The 24,681-nt window shown below is 43.7% G+C and overlaps 1 protein-coding gene across 1 annotated transcript in view; it reads right to left on the minus strand.

Annotated features, from left to right (window-relative positions):
• LOC120054530 (BMP/retinoic acid-inducible neural-specific protein 3-like) overlaps positions 1–24,681 on the minus strand; it is a 49,604-nt gene that overhangs the window by 15,481 nt on the left and 9,442 nt on the right. Inside the window, exons 4-5 of the mRNA XM_039001970.1 lie at positions 18,314–18,419; positions 16,152–16,388 (exon numbers count right to left, since the gene is read on the minus strand). Of these exons, the coding sequence (XP_038857898.1) occupies positions 16,152–16,388; positions 18,314–18,419 (343 nt within the window). The remainder of the gene's footprint in view (positions 1–16,151; positions 16,389–18,313; positions 18,420–24,681) is intronic.

Raw genomic sequence — 24,681 nt, forward strand, 5'->3', positions numbered from 1 at the left:
TGAACATGCCATGAGTATGGCCAGGGGACATCTGTGGAGGTAGAACTTTCTTAACCCCTGGAAATTATTTAAAGTAAAGAAATGAACAGGACACAATGATTTAAAGTAAAACAATGAAACAAATCTGCATTCAAAAGGTATAACTGTAAAGGCATTGGGATTTCCCTGCACATTCTGTTTGGTCCTATGCTGGAAAAGAAAGTGCATACGATCACTTCAGGCATGTCGCCACATTCCTCAAGGCTAAAGGAGAACAATGTAATTGGTTCCAGAACTGCCATGTTCTACATTTCCGTGGTTACTTTCTTCCTGCTGGCATCCCATTCCGCTGATAGAGCAGAACGTTGACAAGTCTTTGATATCCTTTACCGAAGGACACGTTTACGACCACACCTGAAAAACTCTTTATTCCTGGCACTGCCCTGCACTCTCCTCTCCTCCCTCCTATTAAAACATCAACTTTGAAAGTAATTGCACAGATATTTCACACACCAAAAAATAGAAGAGAAAAAAGGCCCATCCTTTCTGATTTCACCTCAGCAACCATGGCCACTGCAGGGTGACATAGAGAGGCAATAATAGCCCCAGATTATACTAAGTGCCCTCATTCATAAGATGTTACTATGCCAATGTGAAACACTGGACATGTAATAAATGTGTTTTATGTATGATCAATCTGCTCGAGACATATTGTAAACTACCTGTGCAAGGAGATGTTGATTTTGTAATCCAATCCTGTCAGGTTGTGATTTGCTGTATACAGACCTTGTGCCAATTCCCCCAGGTTTCACTGTGAGTCATTATGGTTTACACTGTTTCAACTGTATATATCAATATGTCTTGGGTACACACCGAGGAACAGTCCTCCACCTTTAAGGGTGTGACATATGATAAAACACTTTTATTCAGCTCATATAGACAAAGATTGTCCACATTAATTTATCAATTATCAACTGCATGCACAACGAGTAAGTTTACAGCTAAGCTAGCTGAAGACACCTGTAGATATTGCATGTCAACTGAGTGGCACTGGACACTTCATATATCAAAGTAAACGTGTAATAGTTTGAGCATCTTAATATATAATAGGATCCAAAACAATTTTGTATTCATTTTTTATTTAAACTTTATTTTGACAGGGAGTCAGGCTGAGACGAGCAGTCTCTTTTACAGATCAGCCGTATATACAGTACCAGTCAAAAGTTTGAACACACCAACTCATTCCATTTTTTATTTTTTTAAATATTATTTTCTACATTGTAGAATAGTTGTGAAGACATCACAACTATGAAATAACATAAATGGAATCATGTAGTAACCAAAAAAGTGTTAAACAAATCAAAATATATTTTATATTTGAGATTCTTCAAAGTATTTGTATTTGTATTTATTATGGATCCTCATCAGCAGTGCCAAGGCAGCAGCTACTCTTCCTGGGGTCCAGCAAAATTAAGGCAGTTTATACAATTTAAAAAAACATTACAATACATTCACAGACTGTGTGCCCTCAGGCCCCGACTCCACCACTACCACATACTGTATATATAGTACAAAATCCATGTGTACGTGTGTGTATGGTGCGTATGCTATCGTGTGTGTGTGTGTGTGTGTGTGTGTGTGTGTGTGTGTGTGTGTGTGTGTGTGTGTGTGTGTGTGTGTGTGTGTGTGTGTGTGTGTGTGTGTGTGTGTGTGTGTGTGTGTGTGTGTGTATGCATGTGTCTGTGCCTATGTTTGTGTTGCTTCACAGTCCCCGCTGTTCCATAAGGTGTTTTTTTAATCTGTTTTTTTACATCTAATTTTACTGCTAACATGAGTTACTTGATGTGAAATAGAGTTCCATGTAGTCATGGCTCTGTTTAGTACTGTTCGTCTTCCATAGTCTGTTCTGGACTTGGGGACTGTGAGGAGGCCACATGTGGCATATCTTGTGGGGTATGCATGGGTGTCTGAGCTGTACGCCAGTGGTTCAAACAGACAGCTCGGTGCATTCAACATGTCAATACCTCTCATAAATACAAGCAGTGATGAAATCAATCTCTCCTCCACTTTGAGCCAGGAGAGATTGACATGCATATTATTAATATTATCTCTCTGTGTACATCCAAGGGCCAGCCATGCTGCCCTGTTCTGAACCAATTGCAAAGTCCTTTTTTGTGGCACCTGACCACACGACTGAACAGTAGTCGAGGTGCGACAAAACTAGGGCATGTAGGACCTGCCTTGTTGACAGTGCTGTCAAGAAGGTAGAGCAGCGCCTTATCATGAACATACTTCTCCCCATCTTAGCTACTGTTGAATCAATATGCCTTGACCATGACAGTTACAGATACAATGCTTTTAGTTTTTGAAATATTTAGGACTAACTTATTCCTTTCCACCCACACCTGAAACTAACTGAAACTCTTTGTTAAGGGTTGCAGTCATTTCAGTCACTGTAGTAGCTGATATGTATAGTGTTGAGTCATCCTCAAAGTAGCCACCCTTTGCCTTGATGACAGCTTTGCACATTCTTGGCATTCTCTCAACCAGTTTCATGAGGTAGTCAGCTGGAATGTATATCAATTTACAGGTGTGCCTTTTTAAAAGTAAATTTTGGGGAATTTATTTCCTTCTTAATGTGTTTGAGTCAATCAGTTGTGTTGTGACAAGATAGAGGTGGTATACAGAAGATAGCCCTATTTGGTAAAATACCAAGTCCATATTATGACAAGAACAGCTCAAAATGAGCAAAGAGAAATGCCAGTCCATCATTACTTTAAGACATGAAGATCAGTCAATCAGTAAATCAGGCATTCATGGTTGAGTTGCTGCAAAGAAACCACTACTAAAGGACACCAATAATAAGAAGAGACTTGCTTTGGCCAAGAAATATGAGCAATGGACATTAGACCAGCGGAAATCTGTCCTTTGGTCTGATGAGTCCAAATTTAAGATTTTTGGTTCCAACCGCCGTGACTTTGCCAGATGCAGAGTAGGTGAACGGATTATCTATGCATGTGTGGTTCCCACCGTGAAGCATGGAAGAGGTGTTGTGATGGTGTGGGGGTGCTTTGCTGGGGACACTTTCTGTGATTTATTTAGAATTCAAGGCACTCTTATCCAGCATTGCTACCACAGCATTCTGCAGTGATACGCCATCCCATCTGGTTTGCGCTTAGTGGGACTGTCATTTGTTTTTCAACAGGACAATGACCCAACACACCTCCAGGCTGTGTAAGGGCTATTTGACCAAGAATTAGAATGATGGAGTACTGCATCAGATGACCTGGCCTCCACAATCACCCGACCTCAACCGAATTGAAATGGTTTGGGATGAGTTAGACCGCAGAGTGAAGGAAAAGCAGCCAACAAGTGCTCAGCGTATGTGGGAACGACTTCAAAACTATTGGAAAAGCATTCCATGTGAAGCTGGTTGAGAGAATGCCAAGAGTGTGCAAAGCTCTCATCAAGGCAATGGGTGGCACTTTGAAGAATCTAAAATGTTTAATATATTTTGATTTGTTTAAAACTTTTAAAACTTTTTTGGTTACATTACATATGTACTATTTATATTTTTGATGTCTTCACTATTATTCTACAATGTAGAAAATAGTAAAATATTTAGAAAAACCCTTGAATGAGTAGGTGTGTTCAAACTTTTGACTGGTACTGTACATATTAATACACATAAATATACTGTACACATACATTTTCACACCAATACACGAAAAGCAAAACAACTTATATGAGAGAGCCTTGGAGATTATTCCACAAGTAAGGTGCCAAAAAAAAACTAAACTAAAAAAAGATCAAAGGGATCTCTAGAGTTTCTATGCGGTGTTAGAGAAAGGTGCAAAAAATGGTCGAAGACTCCAGTCACCGAAGTCATAGACTGTTCTCTCTGCTACCGCATGACATAGTCACTTTACCCCTACCTACATGTACAAATTACCTCGATTAACCTATACCCAATCACATTTTTTTTATTTTTTTATTTTTTACTTTAGGTTATTCAGTAAATATTTTCTTAACTCTATTTTCATAAAACTGCATTGTTGGTTAAGGGCTTGTAAGTAAGCATTTCAAGGAAAGGTCTACTACACCTGTTGTATTTTTGCACGTGACAAATAACATTTGATTTGATTCGATTTGAGTTAGCCATCCCTGAGACCGAGTCTGGTATCTTGTATATCTGGAAGTTAACAATGTGGTAAGGTACGGCGGAAGTTTATGCAGGAATGCTTTATAAACAAGAGTGCAATGCATCGATCTACGAGACTTCAAAGAGGGCCAGCCTACTTTCTGATACAGAATGCAGTGTGTACTGAAGCTATTGCCCATAATAAAGTGGAGTGCGCTTTGATAAACTGTGACTAATGGCTTCAATACAGTGGCAGCTGCATTCATATGGACAATATTGCCATAGTCTATAACTTGTATGAATGGTGACTGAATTATTTATTTTCTGCTATTTAAAGAAAGGCATTCCTAGAAATAAAATTTTAATTTCTTAACTGTACTGAAATATAAACACAAAATGTAAAGTGTTTGTCCCATGTTTTATGAGCTGAAATAAAATATCTCAGAACTGTTGCCAGAGAATTGAATGTTCATTACTCTACCTACACAGCCTCCAACGTCATTTTAGAGAATTTGGCTATATGTCCAACTGGCCTCACAACCACAGACCACATGTAACCACGCCAGCCCAGGACCTCCACTTCTTTACCCGCGGGATCATCTGAGACCAGCCACCTGGACAACTGATGAAACTGTGGGTTTGCATAATGAAGAATTTCTGCACAAACTGTCAGAAACCGTCTGAGTGATCTTTGTCCTCACCAGGGTCTTGACCTGACTGCAGTGTGCAAATGCTCACGATGATGGCCACTGGCACGCTGGATAAGTGTGCTCTTCACGAATGAATCCCGGTTTACACTGTACCGAACAGATGACAGACAGTGTGTACGGATCCCGTAAAAGGGATCCGTAGTGCAGAGAAGTTAACCTGTTTGGGCTGCAGGGGCAGTATTGAGTAGCCAGATAAAAGGTGCCCATTTCAAACGGCCTCGTACTCAATTCTTGCTCGTACAATATGCATATTATTATTACTATTGGATAGAAAACACTCTCTAGTTTCTAAAACCGTTTGAATTATTTCTGTAAGTAAAACAGAACTCATTTTGCAGCAAACTTCCTGACAGGAAGTGGAAAGTCTGAAATTGAGGCTCTGTTCTAGGGGCTGCCTATTAAAGTCCTTGTTATTTATTAGTTTAGATGCACTTCATACGTCTTCCACTAGATGTCGACAAGGAGTGAGAGAAGAAATGGACTGTGTAACTTGATCTGGACTCGAATTACAGGTCCTGGAATGACGTGTCCTCCATTTCCTGTTTTCAGGAAGGCGCGAAGAGGGACCTGGATTTGCCTTTTGAAAAGCTGTCGTTATAGGCGACTACTATCTCCGGCTTTGATTTTATTTGATACATGTGACCATATCATCGTAAAGTATGTTTTTTCAATATAGTTTAATCAGATTATTGAAATTTTTTCGCGAGTTTTGCCGTGTTCCGTTCTCTTCCGTTTGTTGACATGGAGAGATTCGTGCCACTTGGCTAGTGTGCTTGCTAAATCGAGAGGGAAAGAGGCCGTTCTAAATCCAAACAACGATTGTTCTTGACAAAGGACACCTTGTACAACATTCTGATGGAAGATCAGCAAAAGTAGGAAACATTTTATGATGCTATTTCATATATCTGTCGTACATGTGAACTAGTCGTCGGCGCCCAGCTTTTGGGTACTCTAGCTATACCGAAGCTGTATGTCGAAATTAAGTTATTTTTTAGAATTCTAACACGGCGATTGCATTAAGAACTAGTGGATCTATCATTTCCTATACAACATGTATTTTTTAGTTATGTTTATGAATAGCTATTTGGTCAGAATATGTGTGTCAGAAAAAGTGTCAGAAAAAAATCCGGACGTTGTGGGAAAAAGTAGCTAAGTTAGCACAATGTATAACCATTGATTTCAGCTCTAAATATGCACATTTTCGAACAAAACATAAGTGTATGTATAACCTGATGTTATAGGACTGTCATCTGATGAAGAATATCAAGGTTAGTCAAAAATTATATATCTTTTACTGGTTTGTTACGATCGCTAACTTTTACTGCTGGGAAATGGCTTGTGTTTTTGGCTATTGTGGTAAGCTAATATAACGCTATATTGTGTTTTCGCTGTAAAACACTTAATAAATCGGAAATATTGGCTGGAATCACAAGATGCCTGTCTTTCATTTGCTGTACACTATGTATTTTTCAGAAATGTTTTATGATGAGTATTTAGGTATTTGGCGTTGGTGTCTGTAATTATTCTGGCTGCTTTCGGTGCAATTTCTGATTGTAGCTGCAATGTAAACTATGATTTATACCTGAAATATGCACATTTTTCGAACAAAACATAGATTTATTGTATAACATGTTATAAGACTGTCATCTGATGAAGTTGTTTGTTGGTTAGTTTGGTTGGTTCTTGGTTAGTTAGGTTGGCTTTGTGCATGCTACCTGTGCTGTGAAAAATGTCTGTCCTTTTTTGTATTTGGTGGTGAGCTAACATAAATATACGTGCTGTTTTCGCTGTAAAACATTTTAAAAATCAGACATGTTGGCTGGATTCACAAGATGTGTACCTTTCATTTGCTGTATTGGACTTGTTAATGTGTGAAAGTTAAATATTTTAAAAAAATATCTTTTGAATTTCGCGCCCTGCACTTGAGCTGGCTGTTGTCATATTGTGGGCGGCCTCGGGCTGCAGCCATAAGAAGTTAACAGGCACCGCATCGATTATATGCAACGCAGGACAAGGTAGATAAACTAGTAATATCATCAACCATGTGTAGTTAACTAGTGAATATGTTAAGATTGATAGTTTTTTCTAAGATAAGTTTAATGCAAGCTAGCACCTTACCTTGGCTCTTGCTGCCATCGCATAACAGGTAGTCAGCCTGCCACGCAGTCTTCTCTTGGAGTGCAATCGGTTCTCCAAAAATGCCGATTACCGATTGTTATGAAAACTTGGAATCGGCCCTAATTAACTTCATTCGGAATTTTGGATGAAAAGCGTGCCCAAATTAAACTGCCTGCTACTCAGGCCCAGAAGATATGATATGCATATAATTAGTAGATTTGGATAGAAGACACTCTAAAGTTTCCAAAACTGTTAAAATACTGTCTGTGAGTATAACAGAACTGTCACGATCGTCTTGACTTTGAAGAGAGGACCAAAACGCAGCGTGTGAGAAATACATTCTCTTTTTATTTGAGAAGAGCAACGAACGAAACAAAAACAACAAACTGACGACCGTGAAGCTATATAAACAAAATGGTGCTGACACTGACCACTACACAATGACATAGACAATTACCCACAAACACATGATGCCCATGGCTGCCTTAAATATGGCTCCCAATCAGAGACAAATGAAAGACATCTGTCTCTGATTGAGAACCACTCAGGCAACCATAGACATACCTAGAAACATTCACTAAACACAAACCCATACACTAAACCCAACACCCCCTTTACCATATAACCACCCAATACGAGACAAAACACAAACATTCCCCATGTCACACCCTGACCTAACTAAAATAATAATGAAAACAAAGAATGCTAAGGCCAGGGCGTGACAAGAACTGATATGGCAGGCGAAAACCCAAGGAAAATCCAACCAGGAAGTACTATTATTTTGAAATGCTGTTTTTCCATTGAAAGCCTATCCACCATACAAAAACTTAGGACCCAGTTCACGGTCTCTATGGCTTCCTGTACATGTGGCCAGTCCTTAGGCATTGTTTCAGGCTTTTACTCTGAAAAATGAGGGAGATACAGCACTTTCAATCAGTGGCCAGTGGAAATTTCCATTCATCAGCCATGCGCCCTGATCGGGAACGCGCCTTTCTTGTTTCTCCTTTCCTATTCACAAAGCTTTTGTCCGGTTGAAATATTATTGATTATTTCTGACAAAAACAACCGGAGGATTGATTTTAAACATCGATTGGCATGTTTCTACTAACTTTTATTGTACTTTTTAAAAACTTTTCGTCTGGAATTAGTGCACGCACCTTAAGCATTCGGATTACTGGACAAAACCCGCGAACAAAAAGGAGGTATTTGGTCATAAAGAGGGACATTATCGAACAAAACGAAAATGTATTGACTAACATGGAGACCTGGGAGTGCCAATAGATGAAGATCATCAAAGGTAAGTGATTCATTTTAATGCTATTTATGACTTTTGTGACACTCTCCTTGGCTGGAAAATGGCTGTATGTGTTTCTGTGGCTAGGTGCAGACCTAACATAATCGCAAAGTGTGCTTTCTCCGTAAAGCCTTTTTGAAATCTGACACAGCATTAAGGAGAAGTTTATCTTTATTTGTATGTTTAACACTTGTATCGTTTATCAATGTTTATGATGAGTATTTCTGTAATTTGATGTGGCTCTCTGCAATTTCACAGGATGTTTGTTTGAGACAATGCATTTCTGGACATAACGCGCCAATGTAAACTGAGATTTTTGGATATAAATATGAACTTTATCGAACAAAACATACATGTATTGTGTAACATGAAGTCCTATGAGTGCCATCTGATGAAGATCATCAAAGGTTAGTGATTCATTTTATCTCTATTTCTGCTTTTTGTGACTCCTCTCTTTGCCTGGAAAAATGGCTGCATGGTTTTCTGTGACTAGGTGCTGACCTAACATAATCGCATGGTATGCTTTAGCAGTAAAGCCTTTTTGAAATCGGACACTGTGGTTGGATTTACAAGAAGTTTATCTTTAAAATGGTGGATAATGCTTGTATGTTTGAGGAATTTGAATTATTGGATTTCTGTTGTTTTGAATTTGGCGCCCTGCAATTTCACTGGCTGTTGTCGAGGTGGGACGCTAGTGTCCCACTTGTACCAGAGAGGTTAATCGGCCATTCCTATTAATCGGTCAACCTCTATTAATCAGTCAACCTCTAGTATGGCGTGTCGTGTGGGTGAGCAGTTTGCTGATGTCAACAGAGAACCCCATGGTGGCGGTAGGGTTATAGTATGGCCAGGCATAAGCTATGGACAACGAACACAATTTCATTTCATCGATGGTAATTTGAATGCACAGAGATACCGTGATGTGATCCTGAGGCCCATTGCCGTGACATTCATCTGCCTCCATCACCTCATGGTTCAGCATGATAATGCAGGGCCCCATGTTGCAAGTATCTGTATGTAACGCTCATCGTTAAGTGGAAGAGAGGAGGACCAAATCGCAGCGTGGTACGTTTCCATATTTATTGGAACACTTATTAAACATGAACAAAACAATAAACAGAAATGAAACCAACGACGCTACAGACCTGAACATGTGAACCTAGTGAAAACAAAGAACCAAATGAACAGGAACAATCACCCACAAACAAACAGTGAACACAGCCTACCTAAATATGGTTCCCAATCAGAGACAACGTAAAACACCTGCCTCTGATTGAGAACCATATCAGGCCAATCAGACACACCTTAACCAATGAGACACAAAACATAGAATATACCCACCCAGCTCACGTCCTGACCAACTAAACAAAGACTAAACAAAGGAAATAAGGTCAGGAACGTGACACTGTATACAATTCCTGGAAGCTGAAAATGTCCCAGTTCTTCCATGACCTGCATACTCACTAGACATGTCACCCATTAAGCATGTTTCGGATGCTCTGGATCGACGTGTACGACAGCGTGTTCCAGTTCCCGACAATATCCAGCAACTTCGCACAGCAATTGAAGAGGAGTGGAACAACATTCCATAGGCCACAATCAACAGCCTGATCAACTCTATGCAAAGGAGATGTGTCACGCTGCATGAGGCAAATGGTGGTCACACCAGATAATGATTGGTTTTCTGATCCACGTCCCTATCTTTTTTTAAGGTATCTGTGACCAACAAATGCATATCTTTATTCACAGTCATGTGAAATCGATAGATTAGGGCCTAATTTATTTATTTCAATTGACTGATTTCTTTATATGAACTGTAACTCAGTAAAATCTTTGAAATTGTTGCAAGTTGAGATTGTTTTTTGTTCAATGTAATTCATTATCATGCTTTTTGAAAGATAGCTTTTTATCAATCCTGATACTGTCACGGCCTGACCATAGAGAGCTTTGATTCTCTATGTTGGTTAGGTCTGGGTGTGATTAAAACCTCTACTTCATCAACCTCGCGGAACCGGGATCCTCCTCATCAAAAAAGCTGACTAGCATAGCCTAGCCTAACGGGACAGGGATATCATATAATATAATTTTCATGAAATCACAAGTCCAATACAGCAAATGAAAGATAAACATCTTGTGAATCCAGCCATCATTTCCGATTTTTAAAATGTTTTACAGCGAAAACACAATATGTATTTCTATTAGCTAACCACAATAGCCAAACACACAACAGCATATTTTCACCATGTTTCCACCGCATAGGTAGCTTTCACAAAACCGACAAAATAGAGATAAAATTAGTCACTAACCAAGAAACAACTTCATCAGATGACAGTCTTATAACATGTTATACAATACATTTATGTTTAGTTCGAAAATGTGCATATTTGAGGTATAAATCATAGTTTTACATTGCAGCCACCATCAAAAATAGCACCAAAGCAGCCAGAATAATTACAGAGCAACGTGAAATACATAAATACTCATCATAAAACATTTATGAAAAATACATGGTGTACAGCAAATGAAAGATAAACATCTTGTGAATCCAGCCAATATTTCCAATTTTTTTAAAGTGTTTTACAGCGAAAACACAATATAGAATTATATTAGCTTACCACAATAGCCAAACACACAAACGCATTTATTCACCGCAAAGGTAGCTTTCGCGAAAACCAGCAATAGATATAAAATTAATCACTAACCTTTGGACAACTTCATCAGATGAGAGTCTTATAACATCATGTTATACAATACATTTATGTTTTGTTCGAAAATGTGCATATTTAGAGATGCAAATCGTGGTTATACATTGTGAATACGTAGCAACATTTCCCCAGAATGTCCGGAGATATTTTGGACACTCACCTAATCTGACCAAAGAACTCATCATAAACTTTACATAAAAATACTTGTTGTATGGCAAATGAAAGATACACTGGTTCTTAATGCAACCGCTGTGTTAGATTTTTTTTAAATAACTCTACCACAACATACAGCTTGGGTTATTGTGAGACAGCGCTCACCAACACGGCGGAGAATAAGCATCAACATATTACACAGAAATACGAAATAACATCATAAATGTTGTCTTACTTTTGCTGAGCTTCCATCAGAATGTTGTACAAGGAGTCCTATTTCCAGAATAAATCGTTGTTTGGTTTTAGAATGTCCATTTCTTCTGTCGAATTCGCGCCACAATGCTAGCCAAGGTTGCTAACATTCCCATCCTCTCTTGGCGCAAAGAACGGAAAACTCCAAAAGTCCCAATAAACGTTGAATAAACTGATAAAACTCGGTTGAAAAAACCTACTTTATGATGTTATTATCATATGTATCAAATAAAATCAGAGCCGGAGATATTCGCCGTGTATACCGAACGCTTTTCAGAAGACAATGTCGAGGTCCCTCGCGCACCGTCGAAGACAAAGAAAATACCGGACCTGTCACTCCAAAAGCTCTTGTTCGGCCTCAGATCAAGCTAGACACCCCATTCCACCTTCCACTGCCTGTTGACATCTACTGGAAGGCGTATGAAGTGCATACATATCGATAAATAAAAGCCAGTTGAATAGGCAGGCCCTGAAACAGAGCCTCGTTTTCAGATTTTTCACTTCCTGTATGGAATTTTGCTGCCAAATGAGTTCTGTTTTACTCACAGATATAATTCAAACAGTTTTAGAAACTTCAGTGTTTTCTATCCAATAGTAATAATAATATGCATATTGTATGATCTAGAACAGAGTACGAGGCCGTTTAAATTGGGCACGATTTTTTCCAAAGTGAAAACAGCGCCCCCCTAGTTAAGGGTAGGTTAATGTAGGTTAATTATATTTCTATGTTGGCCTGGTATGGTTCCCAATCAGAGGCAGCTGTTTATCGTTGTCTCTGATTGGGGATCATATTTAGGTAGCCATTTCCCCATTGTGCTTTGTGGGATCTTGTCTATGTATAGTTGCCTGTGAGCATTATTCTAGCGTCACGTTTCGTTTGTTTGTTTTGTTGTTTTTGTTCTTTGAAGTTTTCTATTCCAAATTAAAGGATGGAAACATACCACGCTGCATCTTGGTCTACTCCTTATGACGAAAGTGACAGACACCCAGATATTAAAAAGCGGGGACAGGAGGGCACCACCATGCATAAGCATCAGATAGATCTTTATGTGATTTGGAGAATGACATATACTTGGATTGTACCCATTTCAGTTCAACAAAGGCTTTCTGCAAAGCAATGAAGGTAGATTGAAGCTCCAAAAGAGCCTGGTCAACTGTGGGGGCAGTAGCATACAAAACAGTGTCATCTGCATTTTTTTTGCAGATAGGCCAACATTTTTTATATAGACAGTAAAATGTACATGACCTAAAATCAATCCCTGTGGGACGCCTTTCGTAATATCAAGGAAACCTTTCGTAAAACATTTCAGAAAATATAATTATTGGAGGTGTAACAACCTTTGTGGAGATCGAGCACATGGGCCGCCTTCTAAACCCTGAGATAATCGTCAGATTAAAAATATGTGTCAATGACTTTTTTTGCAGATAGTCCTGTGAGCATTATTCGAGCTTCACGTTTCATTTGTTCGTTTTGTTGTTTTTGTTCTTTGAAGTTTTCTATTCCAAAATAAAGGATGGAAACATACCACGCTGCATCTTGGTCTACTCCTTATGATGAACGTGACAGAAGATCCCACCACAAACGGACCAAGCAGCGTGGCCAGGAGGAGAAGACATCCTGGACTTGGGAGGAGATAATGGCAGGAGACGAAAGCCTTTCATGGAAGCAGAAGCAGTAGGCAGCATAGGAGAATCAACGGCGACTCCGAAGCCGAGAGGCAGCCCCAAAAAACTTGTTGGGGGGGCACACGGGTTGGTCGGCGAAGCCGAGGGGCGAGTCTGAGAGCGAAGAGGAATATTGGGATAGACTGAGCGAGGAGTATTGTGAGATAGTTGAGGGGAGTGATGAGGTAGAGTGGATGTTTCGGTTTCTGGAGCAAGACAGTCGCCGTGAGGAGCGTGGGACCAGTCAGGCACCATGTTTTGCGGAGATACGCAATGTGTCTCCAGTGCGCATCCACAGCCCCGTGCGTTCTGTGCCAGCTCCTCACACTTGCCGTGCGAAAGTGAGCATCCAGCCAGGACGGGTTGTACCGGCTCAGCGCTCCTGGTCTCCAGTACGCCTCCTCGGTCCAGGATATCCTGCGCCGGCTCTATCCACTGTGTCGCCAGTGCGCTTTCACAGCCCAGTGCGTCCTGTGCCAACCCCGCGCACTTGCCGGGCTAAAGTGAGCATCCAGCCTGGACGGGTTGTGCCAGCTCTACACTCAAGATCTCCAGTGCGCCTCCACGGCCCAGTATATCCTGTGCCTCCTTCCCGCACTCGCCCTGAGGTGTGTGTCATCAGCCCAGTGCCACCTGCACCGGTCCCACGCATCAGGCCTCCAGTGCGCCTCCACAGTCCAGTACGTCCTGTGCCTCCTCCCCGCATTCGCTCTGAGGTGCGTGTGATCAGCCCGGTGCCATCTGTACAGGTCCCACGCATCAGGCCTCCAGTGCACCTCCACAGTCCAGTACGTCCTGTGCCTCCTCCCCGCACTCGCCCTGAGGTGCGTGTCATCAGCCCGGTGCCACCAGTACCGGTCCCACGCATCAGGCCTCCAGTGCGCCTCCACAGTCCAGTACGTCCTGTGCCTCCTCCCCGCACTCGCTCTGAGGTGCGTGTCATCAGCCCGGTGCCACCTGTACCGGTCCCACGCATCAGGCCTCCAGTGCGCCTCCACAGTCCAGTACATCCTGTGCCTGCTCCTCGCGCTTGTCCTGAGGTGCGTGTCCCCAGCCCGGTACCACCAGTGCCGGCCCCACGCACAGAGCTTCCGGCGACAGTTCCCAGCCCAGAGCTTCCGGCGACAGTTCCCAGTCCAGAGCTTCCGGCGACAGATCCCAGTCCAGAGCTTCCGGCTACAGTTCCCAGTCCATAGCTTCCGGCGACAGTTCCCAGTCCAGAGCTTCCGGCGACAGTTCCCAGTCCAGAGCTTCCGGCGACGGTCCACGGTCCGGAACCTCCAACGACGGTGCACGTTCCGGAACGAGACGGTCCACGGTCCGGAACCTCCTGAGACGGTCCGTGGTCCGGAACCTCCAGCGACGGTCCGCGGTCAGTAGCCTCCAGCGGGGATTCTCAGTCCGGAGCCTCCGGCAACAATCTACGGTCCGGAGTCCCCGGCGACAATCTACGGTCCGGAGTCCGCGGCGACGACCCACGGTCCGGTTCCTCCGGCGACGATTTACGGTCCGGAGCCTCTGAAGACTACCCATGGTCCGGTTCCTCCGGCGATGATCCACGGTCCAGAGCCCCTGGCGACGATCCACGGTCCGGAGCATCCGGTGACGCACCCTGCACCGTAGCACCCCCTGATGGTGAATGCCCACCCGGACCCTCCCCTATTGAGTCAGGTTTTGCGGCCGGAGTCCGCACCTTTCAGAGGGGGGGTACTGTCACGCCCTGACCATAGAGAGCTTTTATTCTCTATGTTGGTTAGGTCGGGGTGTGATTAAGGGTGGGTTAATGTAGGTGAATTCTATTTCTATGTTGGCCTAGTATGGTTCCCAATCAGAGGCAGCTGTTATTCGTTGTCTCTGATTAGGTATCATATTTAGGTAGCAATTTCCTCATTGTGCTTTGTGGGATCTTGTCTATGTATAGTTGCCTGTGAGCATTATTATAGCGTCACGTTTCGTTTGTTTGTTTTGTTGTTTTTGTTCTTTGAAGTTTTCTATTCCAAAATAAAGGATGGAAACATACCACGCTGCATCTTGGTCTACTCCTTATGACGAAAGTGACAGATACCCAGATATTTATAAGCGGGGACAGGAGGGCACCACCATGCATAAAGCATCAGATACATCTTTATGTGATTTGGAGAATGACATACAGTATACTTGGATTGTACCCATTTCAGTTCAACAAAGGCTTTCTGCAAAGCAATGAAGGTAGATTGAAGCTCCAAAAGAGCCTGGTCAACTGTGGGGGCAATAGCATACAAAACAGTGTCATCTGCATTTTTTTTGCAGATAGGCCAACATTTTTATATAGACAGTAAAATGTACATGACCTAAAATCAATCGCTCTGGGACGCCTTTTGTAATATCAAGGAAACCTTTCGTAAAACATTTCAGAAAATATAATTATTGGAGGTGTAACAACCTTTGTGGAGATCGAGCACATGGGCCGCCTTCTAAACCCTGAGATAATCGTCAGATTAAAAATATGTGTCAATGACTCTGCAATCAGGGGAACAGAAAGCTGCAGCAAGAAACGATAAAGCAAACCAGTCCAATTGATTTTTTAAGCAAGGCGTTAAAAAGTGGAACATTGCTGAAATGAAAACAAAGATTCGCTAGAAGATTCACTGATCTTCCATTGAGCCAACTAGATGCTGGTAGAGGGAAAAGCAGTAGACTGACTGACCAGGCCAAATGAAATCACAATTTATTTCAAATAAAAAGCCTGCAGAGATAAAATGCTGATTAAAAGCATCACATATCAATTTTTTCTCTGTAATGATACCAGTCTGACACAACTTGCTTAGGCAGGGAAGGACAGGAATTTCCACATTTCCACAATTTTCCAACATTTTGACAGATCACCAGCAGAGTCTGAGATAGAACTATAAAAAGTAGCTTGATTTAGCTTTCTTTACTGAGGAAGTACATATATTTCTCAATTGCCTGAAACACTGCCAATCTGCTACCAAGTCGGTTTTCTAGCCTTGGCCCAAGCCTGATTTCTCATTATAATGAGATCTGAAAGTTCAATACAAAACCAAGGATTTGTTCTATTTTTATCTCTAAGGCGTGTTTGTCGACTAGAGATATAAAAATACATGAAAAAAGTTCGAGAGCCAATTTGTCCTCACCTGAATCCTCAAACTCCTTGTAGAGTGTCCCCCAGGTCTCAGTGATCCTCTGTAGACTGTCCTCCATGGCTTGGATGTCCATGTAGGGACAGTTGCATTCTGGGAACTTGGTGTCACACTTGCACCAGCAGTCATTGTCCTTACAGACGAAGCCCCCCTCCCCATTACAGGCGATGTAGCTTAGAGCAGCCTGGACAAAACTGTCCCTCAGGTAGTCTGGCAGGATAACCTGCAGGCCTGTAAAACAACACAACACAACCAAGATTTAGTACCACCATCAAAGTGTAGAGTTATGGTACTGTATGAGAGGATAGCAATAAGTGATTTATAGTGGGTGAATGACAAGGCAGTTCAAGTATAGTTGTTAGCCTTGGTACACTAACAATGTCAATTAAAATCAAATCAAATGTTATTGGTCACATACAGATGGTTACTTGATGTTATTGTGAGTGTAGCGAAATGCTTATGCTACTAGATCAGACAGTGCAGCAGTATCTCACAGGTAATATCTAACAATTCCACAACAAAACCTAATATCTAACAAATTCCAAAGCAAAACCTAATACACACAGTCTAGTAAAGGGATGGGATAAGAATATATAAGTATAAAATATATGGATGAGCAATGACAGAGCAGCTAAGATGCAATAGATAGTAAAGAATAGATAGTGAAGGATACAGTATACATTATATACATATGAGATGAGTAATGCGAGATATGTAAACATTCTTAAAGTGGCATTATTAAAGTGACTAGTGTTCCATTTATTAAAGTGGCCAGTGATATCAAGTCTGTAGGTAGGCAGCAGCCTCTCTGTGCTGGTGGTGGCTGTTTAACAATCTGATGGCCTTGAGAAAGAAGCTGTTTTTCAATCTCTCTGTCCCAGCTTTGATGCACCTGTACTGACCTCGCCTTCTGGATGGAAGCGGAGTGAACAGGTAGCGGCTCGAGTGGTTATTGTCCTTGATTATCTTTTTTGCCTTCCTTTGACATCGGGTGGTGTAGGTGTCCTGGAGGGCAGGTAGTTTGCACCCGGTGATGCGTTGTGCAGACCACACCACCCTCTGGAGAGCCTTGCGGTTGTGGGAGGTGCAGTTGCCGACTGGATGCTCTCAATTGTGCACCTGTAAAAGTTAGTGAGGGTTTTCGGTGACAAGCCACATTTTTTTAGCCTCCTGAGGTTGAAGAGGTGCTGTTGTGCATTCTTCACCACACTGTCTGTCCGCGTGGACCATTTCAGTTTGTTGGTGATATGTACACCGAGGAACTTAAAACTTTCCTCCTCCTCCACTGCTGTCCCTTTGATGTGGATAGGGGGGTGCTTCCGTTGCTGTTTCCTGAAGTCCACGATTATCTCTTTTACTTTTGCTGACATTGAGTGAAAGGTTATTTTCCTGACACCAGACTCCAAGGGCTCTCACCTCCTCCCTGTAGGCCGTCTCGTCGTTGTTGGTAATCAAGCCTACCACTGTGGTGTCGTCTGCAAACTTGATGATTGAGTTGGAGGCGTGCATGGCCACACAGTCGTGGGTGAACAGGGAGTACAGGGGGGGACTGAGAACGCACCATTGTGGGGCCCCAGTGTTGAGGATCAGAGGAGTGGAGATGTTGTTTCCTACCTTCACCACCTGGGGGCGGCCCGTCAGGAAGTCCAGGACCCAGTTGCACAGGACGGGGTCGAGACCCAGAGTCTCAAGCTTAATGATGAGTTTGGAGGGTACTATGGTATTGAATGCTGAGCTCTAGTCAAAGAACAGCATTCTTACATAGGTATTCCTCTTATCCAGATGGGATAGGGCAATGTGCAGTGTGATGGCGATTGCATCGTCTGTGGAACTATTGGGGTGGTAAGCATATTGAAGTGGGTCTAGGGTGATATGATCCTTGACTAGACTCTCAATGTAAGAGCAGAACAATGATGGTCCAAACTGTATTTTATTCTCTACAAACGTTGTTATGGGATGTGTGGATCTCTTTGAAGATGCTATTGTATGGGAATTTATGATAGGGAGTGCTAAAAACCTTAAAAATATTTCACATGTTCTTATTTCTTAGTAACATTATGTGATAATGGTGTGCAGGATTTGCATAACAGGAATACGTAATCAAAGGTCTGACATTAAAATGCAATATACGTGGTATGAATCAGAAAGAAACAGACCTTGCAAGTGGACTTTGTTTTCCGGACTCTGAACCAGAACAGAGCTGACAGAATCAAGGTTGTCATAGTTACTGCATCCGAGAGGGCCTGTCCGGGTCTCTGTTACCTGGGTAACAACAAACACACAATGCTTTGAATACACATTCCTTTTAACATCAGAGCAATGTAAGAATGACAAAAATATATTTATGCATCATGCATTTCCTTTGAATTGACACCGTGGCAATCTTACACCCACTCTTGCCCTGGATTCATGTGCATGCTTTGTCGTACGATGAATGACATTAGTATACGTACATGAACTATTCCAAATTGAAAAAAATAAAAAATACTACTACTTCTACAGTACTTCTGTATGAGACACATAATGCCAAAAGAAACACTTCTGAGAGTGGCTGCTCTCTGCTGGGGAAAAGCAATGAAGTGGTGGGCATGTGTGTTCCCTGGTGAGATGAGTGTTCAACCATGGGTTCCTGCTTCCTGTGCTCTATGAGTCAGGGCTGAGGCCCTATTATATACATTACACAGGCCCTTTAATGACCATCACCCACAGCTCTGAGTAGATAATGAAGCACGGCTAGCAGAGAGACGCAGCACATTGCAGTGGTAGAGCATATGTACAGTACGCCCTCTCCTCTGCTCTCTCTCTCCTTCCTTCCACCCACATACAACACTTAAAGGTCCAATGCAGTCATTTTATCTCAATATCAAATCATTTCTGGGTAATAATTAAGTTAGTTAGATTGTTTTCAATTAAAATGGTGAAAAATAAACAAAAATATCTTCTTAGCAAAGAGCAATTTCTCAAGCAAGAATTTTGCTAGGGCTGTCTGGAAGTGGTCTGAGTGGGGAAGGAAAAAGAGAAAACTAGCTGTTATTGGCAGAGAGGTTTGTAACTTTCTTTCTTATTGGTCTATTAACTTATTTACCGCCTGGTGATGTTACCAGGCAACCAAACCTCCATCCCACCAAAAGAGGCTGAAATTGCAAGCGCTTTTCAAACAGCTCATACACTAAAAGGGCACTATCATAATTTTCCACGATTTCACAGTATTATTCCAACCTCATAGTGTGGAAATATAGATAAAACACAGGCAATTCATGTTTTTTACTGCACTGGGTCTTTAATTGATTACATACATTCCTTTGTTACAGGTATTCTCATGCACCCGCAGTGAAAATGGCATCGGTGTTGTTCTTATTCTTTCCCACTCAAAAAAAAGAGAAACATCAGAGTGGTGTTGAAGGAGAGCTAACAACTCAGCCATGGCAGGTCTTTTCTGTCATATTGACTGAGACATCTCTCCTGACCTTTCCCTGGCAAACCATCTCTGCCAGACCTCATCATTCTTTCCATTCTCCCTCGCTTGCAACATGAAATCTCTTTCCAGTCCTCTTCTGTTGATAGAAAGCTCCTAATTGATTGCCATTTTCTCTCTTTGTAGGAGAGGGACAGTGTCGTCAGCCCAGAGATGTGCCCAGGTCTAGCCTGTCACAGGACAGTTGGTGGGGGAGAGACGGCTAGGAAACAAGGGTCAGTCCATCAGTTACACAATCAAACACAGTCCCAAAGTGCTGACAGAGGGAAAGACTAAAGAGAGACCTGAAGCTAATGCTGTGTAGGGGGAAACTTCTGGAGCTTTTCAATCAAACCCTGAACCAGCAAAATCTGGGTGTCTGGGAAAATGAATAGAATGTGTAAATCAGAGAGAGGGGAGACCATCTGTGTGCAATGATTTTGCCATTATTATTAACAGCACATTGTAAATCACAAATTTCCTTGATATGGGATTATACTGCTGATAAGACTGTGAGGAAATGAGGAACAATGCAGAGTTTTGAGACACTTGAATATTGAATCTATACAGAGCATTATTTGATATGCCATATGATAGCCCATATGCCACAACGTTGACTGATGAGCACGGCATTCAATTTCCTCTATGGATAGCAGCTGCTTTTCATTGCAGATATATTCTGGTATATTACTAAATGCTTAATGGCACATTATTGGCCACCTGTATCTCTATGCTGCTGCTGCTGGAGGGATTTGACATGGAGCACAGAGAGAGACTGTGTTCTAGTAGTCTCAGTTTGTAACGGCATTCATCGGAAGAAGAAGAGGAATCGTCAGACCAAAATGCAGCGGGGTACGTGTTCATCTTTATTCGCTTAACTGACTGAACACTGAATACAAAATAACAATAGGAATAACCGAAAACAGTCCTGCAAGGTGAAAACACTAAACAGAAAATAACCACCCACCACTAACAGTGGGAAAACAGGCTACCTATGGTTCTCAATCAGACACAACGAAAGACAGCTGTCCCTGATTAAGAACCATACCCAGCCAAAACATAGAAATACAAAACCTAGACATACAAACATAGAATGCCCACTCACTCACACCCTGACCAAACAAAAAATAGAAACCAAAACCTAGACATACAAACATAGAATGCCCACTCACTCACACCCTGACCAAACAAAAAATAGAAACATACAAAGCAATCTATGGTCAGGGCGTGACAGTACCCCCCCCCCCCCAAAGGTGCGGACTCCAGCCGCAAAGGTTCTGGTGAGGGACGTGTTAGTAATGCCTCTGGAGCGGGAACCCTCACCGCCGACCCTGGACTAGAGGGCGGCTCTGGCGCCTCTGGACTGACGGGCGGCGCTGGCGCCTCTGGACTGACGGGCGGCTCTGGCGCCTCTGGACTGAATGGAGACTCTGGCTGCTCCGGACAGGAGGGAGACTCTGGCTGCTACGGACAGGAGGGAGACTCTGGCTGCTCCGGACAGGAGGGAGACTCTGGCTGCTCCGGACAGGAGGGAGACTCTGGCTGTTCCGGACAGGAGGGAGACTCTCGCTGCTCTGGACAGGAGGGAGACTCTCGCTGCTCTGGACAGGAGGGAGACTCTGGTTGCTCCGGACAGGAGGGAGACTCTGGCTGCTCCGGACAAGAGGGCGTCGCTGGAGGCTCCGTACTAGAGGGCGTCGCTGGAGGCTCTGTACTAGAGGGCGTCGCTGGAGGCTCCGGACTAGAGGGCGTCGCTGGAGGCTCCTGACTAGAGGGCGTCGCTAGAGGCTCCGGACTGAAGGGCGTCACTGGAGGCCTCGTGCCATAACTCCTCACTGGAGGCTTCGTGCCATGGATCATCACTGGAGGCTTCGTGCCATGGATCCTCACTGCAGGCTTCTTACCATGGATCATCACTGGAGGCTTCGTGCCATGGATCATCACTGGAGGCTTTGTGCCATGGATCATCACTGGAGGCTTCGTGCAATGGATCATCACTGGAGGCTTTGTGCCATCGATCATCACTGGAGGCTTCTTGCCATGGATCATCACTGGAGGCTTCGTGCCATGGATCATCACTGGAGGCTTCGTGCCATGGCTCATCACTGGAGGCTTCGTGCCATGGCTCATCACTGGAGGCTTTGTGCCATGGCTCACCACTGGAGGCTTTGTGCCATGGATCATCACTGGAGGCTTTGTGCCATGGATCACCACTGGAGGCTTCGTGCCATGGATCACCACTGGAGGCTTTGTGCCATGGATCATCACTGGAGGCTTTGTGCCATGGATCACCACTGGAGGCTTTGTGCCATATATCACCACTGGAGGCTTTGTGCCATGAATCATCACTGGAGGCTTCTTGACATGGATCATCACTGGAGGCTTCGTGCCATGGATCATCACTGGAGGCTTCGTGCCATGGATCATCACTGGAGGCTTCTTGCCATGGATCATCACTGGAGGCTTCTTGCCATGGATCATCACTGGAGGCTTTGTGCCATGGATCATCACTGGAGGCTTCTTACCATGGATCATCACTGGAGGCTTCTTGCCATGGATCATCACTGGAGGCTTCTTGCCATGGATCATCACTGGAGGCTTTGTGCCATGGATCATCACTGGAGGCTTCTTACCATGGATCATCACTGGAGGCTTCGTGCCATGGATCACCACTGGAGGCTTCTTGCCATGGATCATCACTGGAGTGGAGAGACACACAGGAGGCCTGGCTCTGGGAGAAGGCACAGGACTCACCAGGCTGGGGAGACATGCAGGAGGGTTAGGGCTTATCACAGGCACAGAACTCACCAGGCTGGGGAGACATGCAGGAGGCCTTGTCCTTGTCCGAGGCACCGGATGCACTGGGCCGTGGAGGCGCACTGGAGGTCTCGAGCAACGAGCATGCACCACTCGTCCTGGCTGGATACCCCCTGTAGCCCGGCAAGTGCGGGGAGTTGGAACAGGCCGCACTGGGGAACCGGGGACACCGTGCGTAGGGCTGGTGCAGTATAGCCCGGGCCGAGGAGACGCACTGGAGACCAGATGCGCTGAGCCGGCATCATCCCTCCTGGCTCGATGCCCACTCTAGCCCGGCCGATGCGAGGAGCTGCGATGTAGTGCACTGGGCTATGCGTGCGCACTGGGGACACCGCGCGCTTCACCGCATAACACGGTGCCTGCCCGGTCACTCTCTCGCCACGATAAGCACGGGGAGTTGGCTCAGGTCTCCTACCTGACTCCGCCAATACCCCTGTGTGCCCTCCCCCAAAAATGTTCTGGGGCTGCCTCTCGTGCACGTTACCTCGAGCCAATTCCTCATAATGTCGCCGCTCCGCTCTAGCTGCCTCCAGCTCCTCTTTTGGATGGCGATACTCTCCTGGCTGTCCCCAGGGTCCCTTGCCGTCCAATATTTCCTCCAGTGTCCAGGAGTCCATTCCACGCTGCTCCCTGTTACCCCGCTGCTTGGTCCGTTTGTGGTGGGTGGTTCTGTAGCGGCATTCATCGGAAGAAGAAGAGGAATCGTCAGACCAAAATGCAGCGGGGTACGTGTTCATCTTTATTCGCTTAACTGATGAACACTGAATACAAAATAACAATAGGAATAACCGAAAACAGTCCTGCAAGGTGAAAACACTAAACAGAAAATAACAACCCACCACTAACAGTGGGAAAACAGGATACATAAGTATGGTTCTCAATCAGAGACAACGAAAGACAGCTGTCCCTGATTAAGAACCATACCCGGCCAAAACATAGAAATACAAAACCTAGACATACAAACATAGAATGCCCACCCACATCACACCCTGACCAAACAAAAAATAGAAACATACAAAGCAATCTACGGTCAGGGTGTGACACAGTTAAGCTTCTTTTCCTTCTTCTCTGCTTCTGCTTTTCTTCATGACCACTAGGGTGAAAGGATTGATATACAGGTGTACCATCTTAATTTGATCACTGTTGTCGCAGAGAAATGCTAATTGTCATTTCCACTTTTAAATGTCAGACATGATTTATCCTAACTAAAAATGCATCAACCCTTCCGAAAATGGCCACGAATTATAATGCACATGATAATTCACATTTCCGGTTGCTGCAGGATTCATTTCCAGCTGAGAAACTGGTCAAATTAAGATAGTACTGTGCATATGTAATATGTCTATGATAGCTAGATGAAGAAAAGAGGAGGAAGAGATTAGCTAAAAGGCAGTTATTTAAATTATGTGCTAACTCAGTGGCAGTTACATTTGCCCAAGACTCACTGGCAAGTGAAGGGCCAGGACTTTAGACTGGAAATGAAAGGTACAGATTGTACAGCGCCCCTGTGACAACACAGACAACAATCGATTGAGTAGCAGGGTGGAAACGTAAAAAATGCAATGCTGCCATAATGGGAACATAATGCAATACTGGGACTGTCTGAGTGGAAATAAATATGAATCCACACGGTGTTGTGAGAGCCCCACTGCTGAAAAACTTTCTCTCATTGCTCATCATTCTGCAGACACACTGCCAACCATCACATGGGTCAGGTGGGGATATCAACATCGATTTAGTTGGGGAAATTGTCAAATCATAACAAAAATGATCCCTGCCGCTCTGGTAACAGCTTGAGTCATTACTCATTATAGCAACAACCTTTTCTGAACAGAGGTAGAGAGGTAGCAGGCTGCACCGTGACCTCTTTAAGAGGGAGAAGATTTCCACAGCAAACCCCCAGCACACCAGAGCACTAACAGGCTTTTCCTCTGAAATGAGCTCCCAAATTTCCCCTCCATACGGCTACAAGGAGGGGGGGCAGCGGAAGCACCGGCAGCCTCATCTGCTATCCTCCTACCTTCCCCTGTCCAATTCACATTCACATGGTGGAGCGGTTGGTTGTGTCTGTTCCGGCGTCACAGGGGTTGACGCCCTGTGGAAATGATGCGTGTGCTGAAGAATCCCTCCCCCGTCTCCCTCCCTCTCAGTGATTCACTCTGCTTCACTGATGAGCTGCTCAACCTCTCTGCCTCTCTGCTCTCACCTGTCACTCTCAACACGTCTCTGCCTTTGAACCATTAAAGTTGGCGC

Source organism: Salvelinus namaycush, chromosome 10, assembly GCF_016432855.1.
Source record: "Salvelinus namaycush isolate Seneca chromosome 10, SaNama_1.0, whole genome shotgun sequence".
NCBI classification, from domain to species: Eukaryota; Metazoa; Chordata; class Actinopteri; order Salmoniformes; family Salmonidae; genus Salvelinus; species Salvelinus namaycush.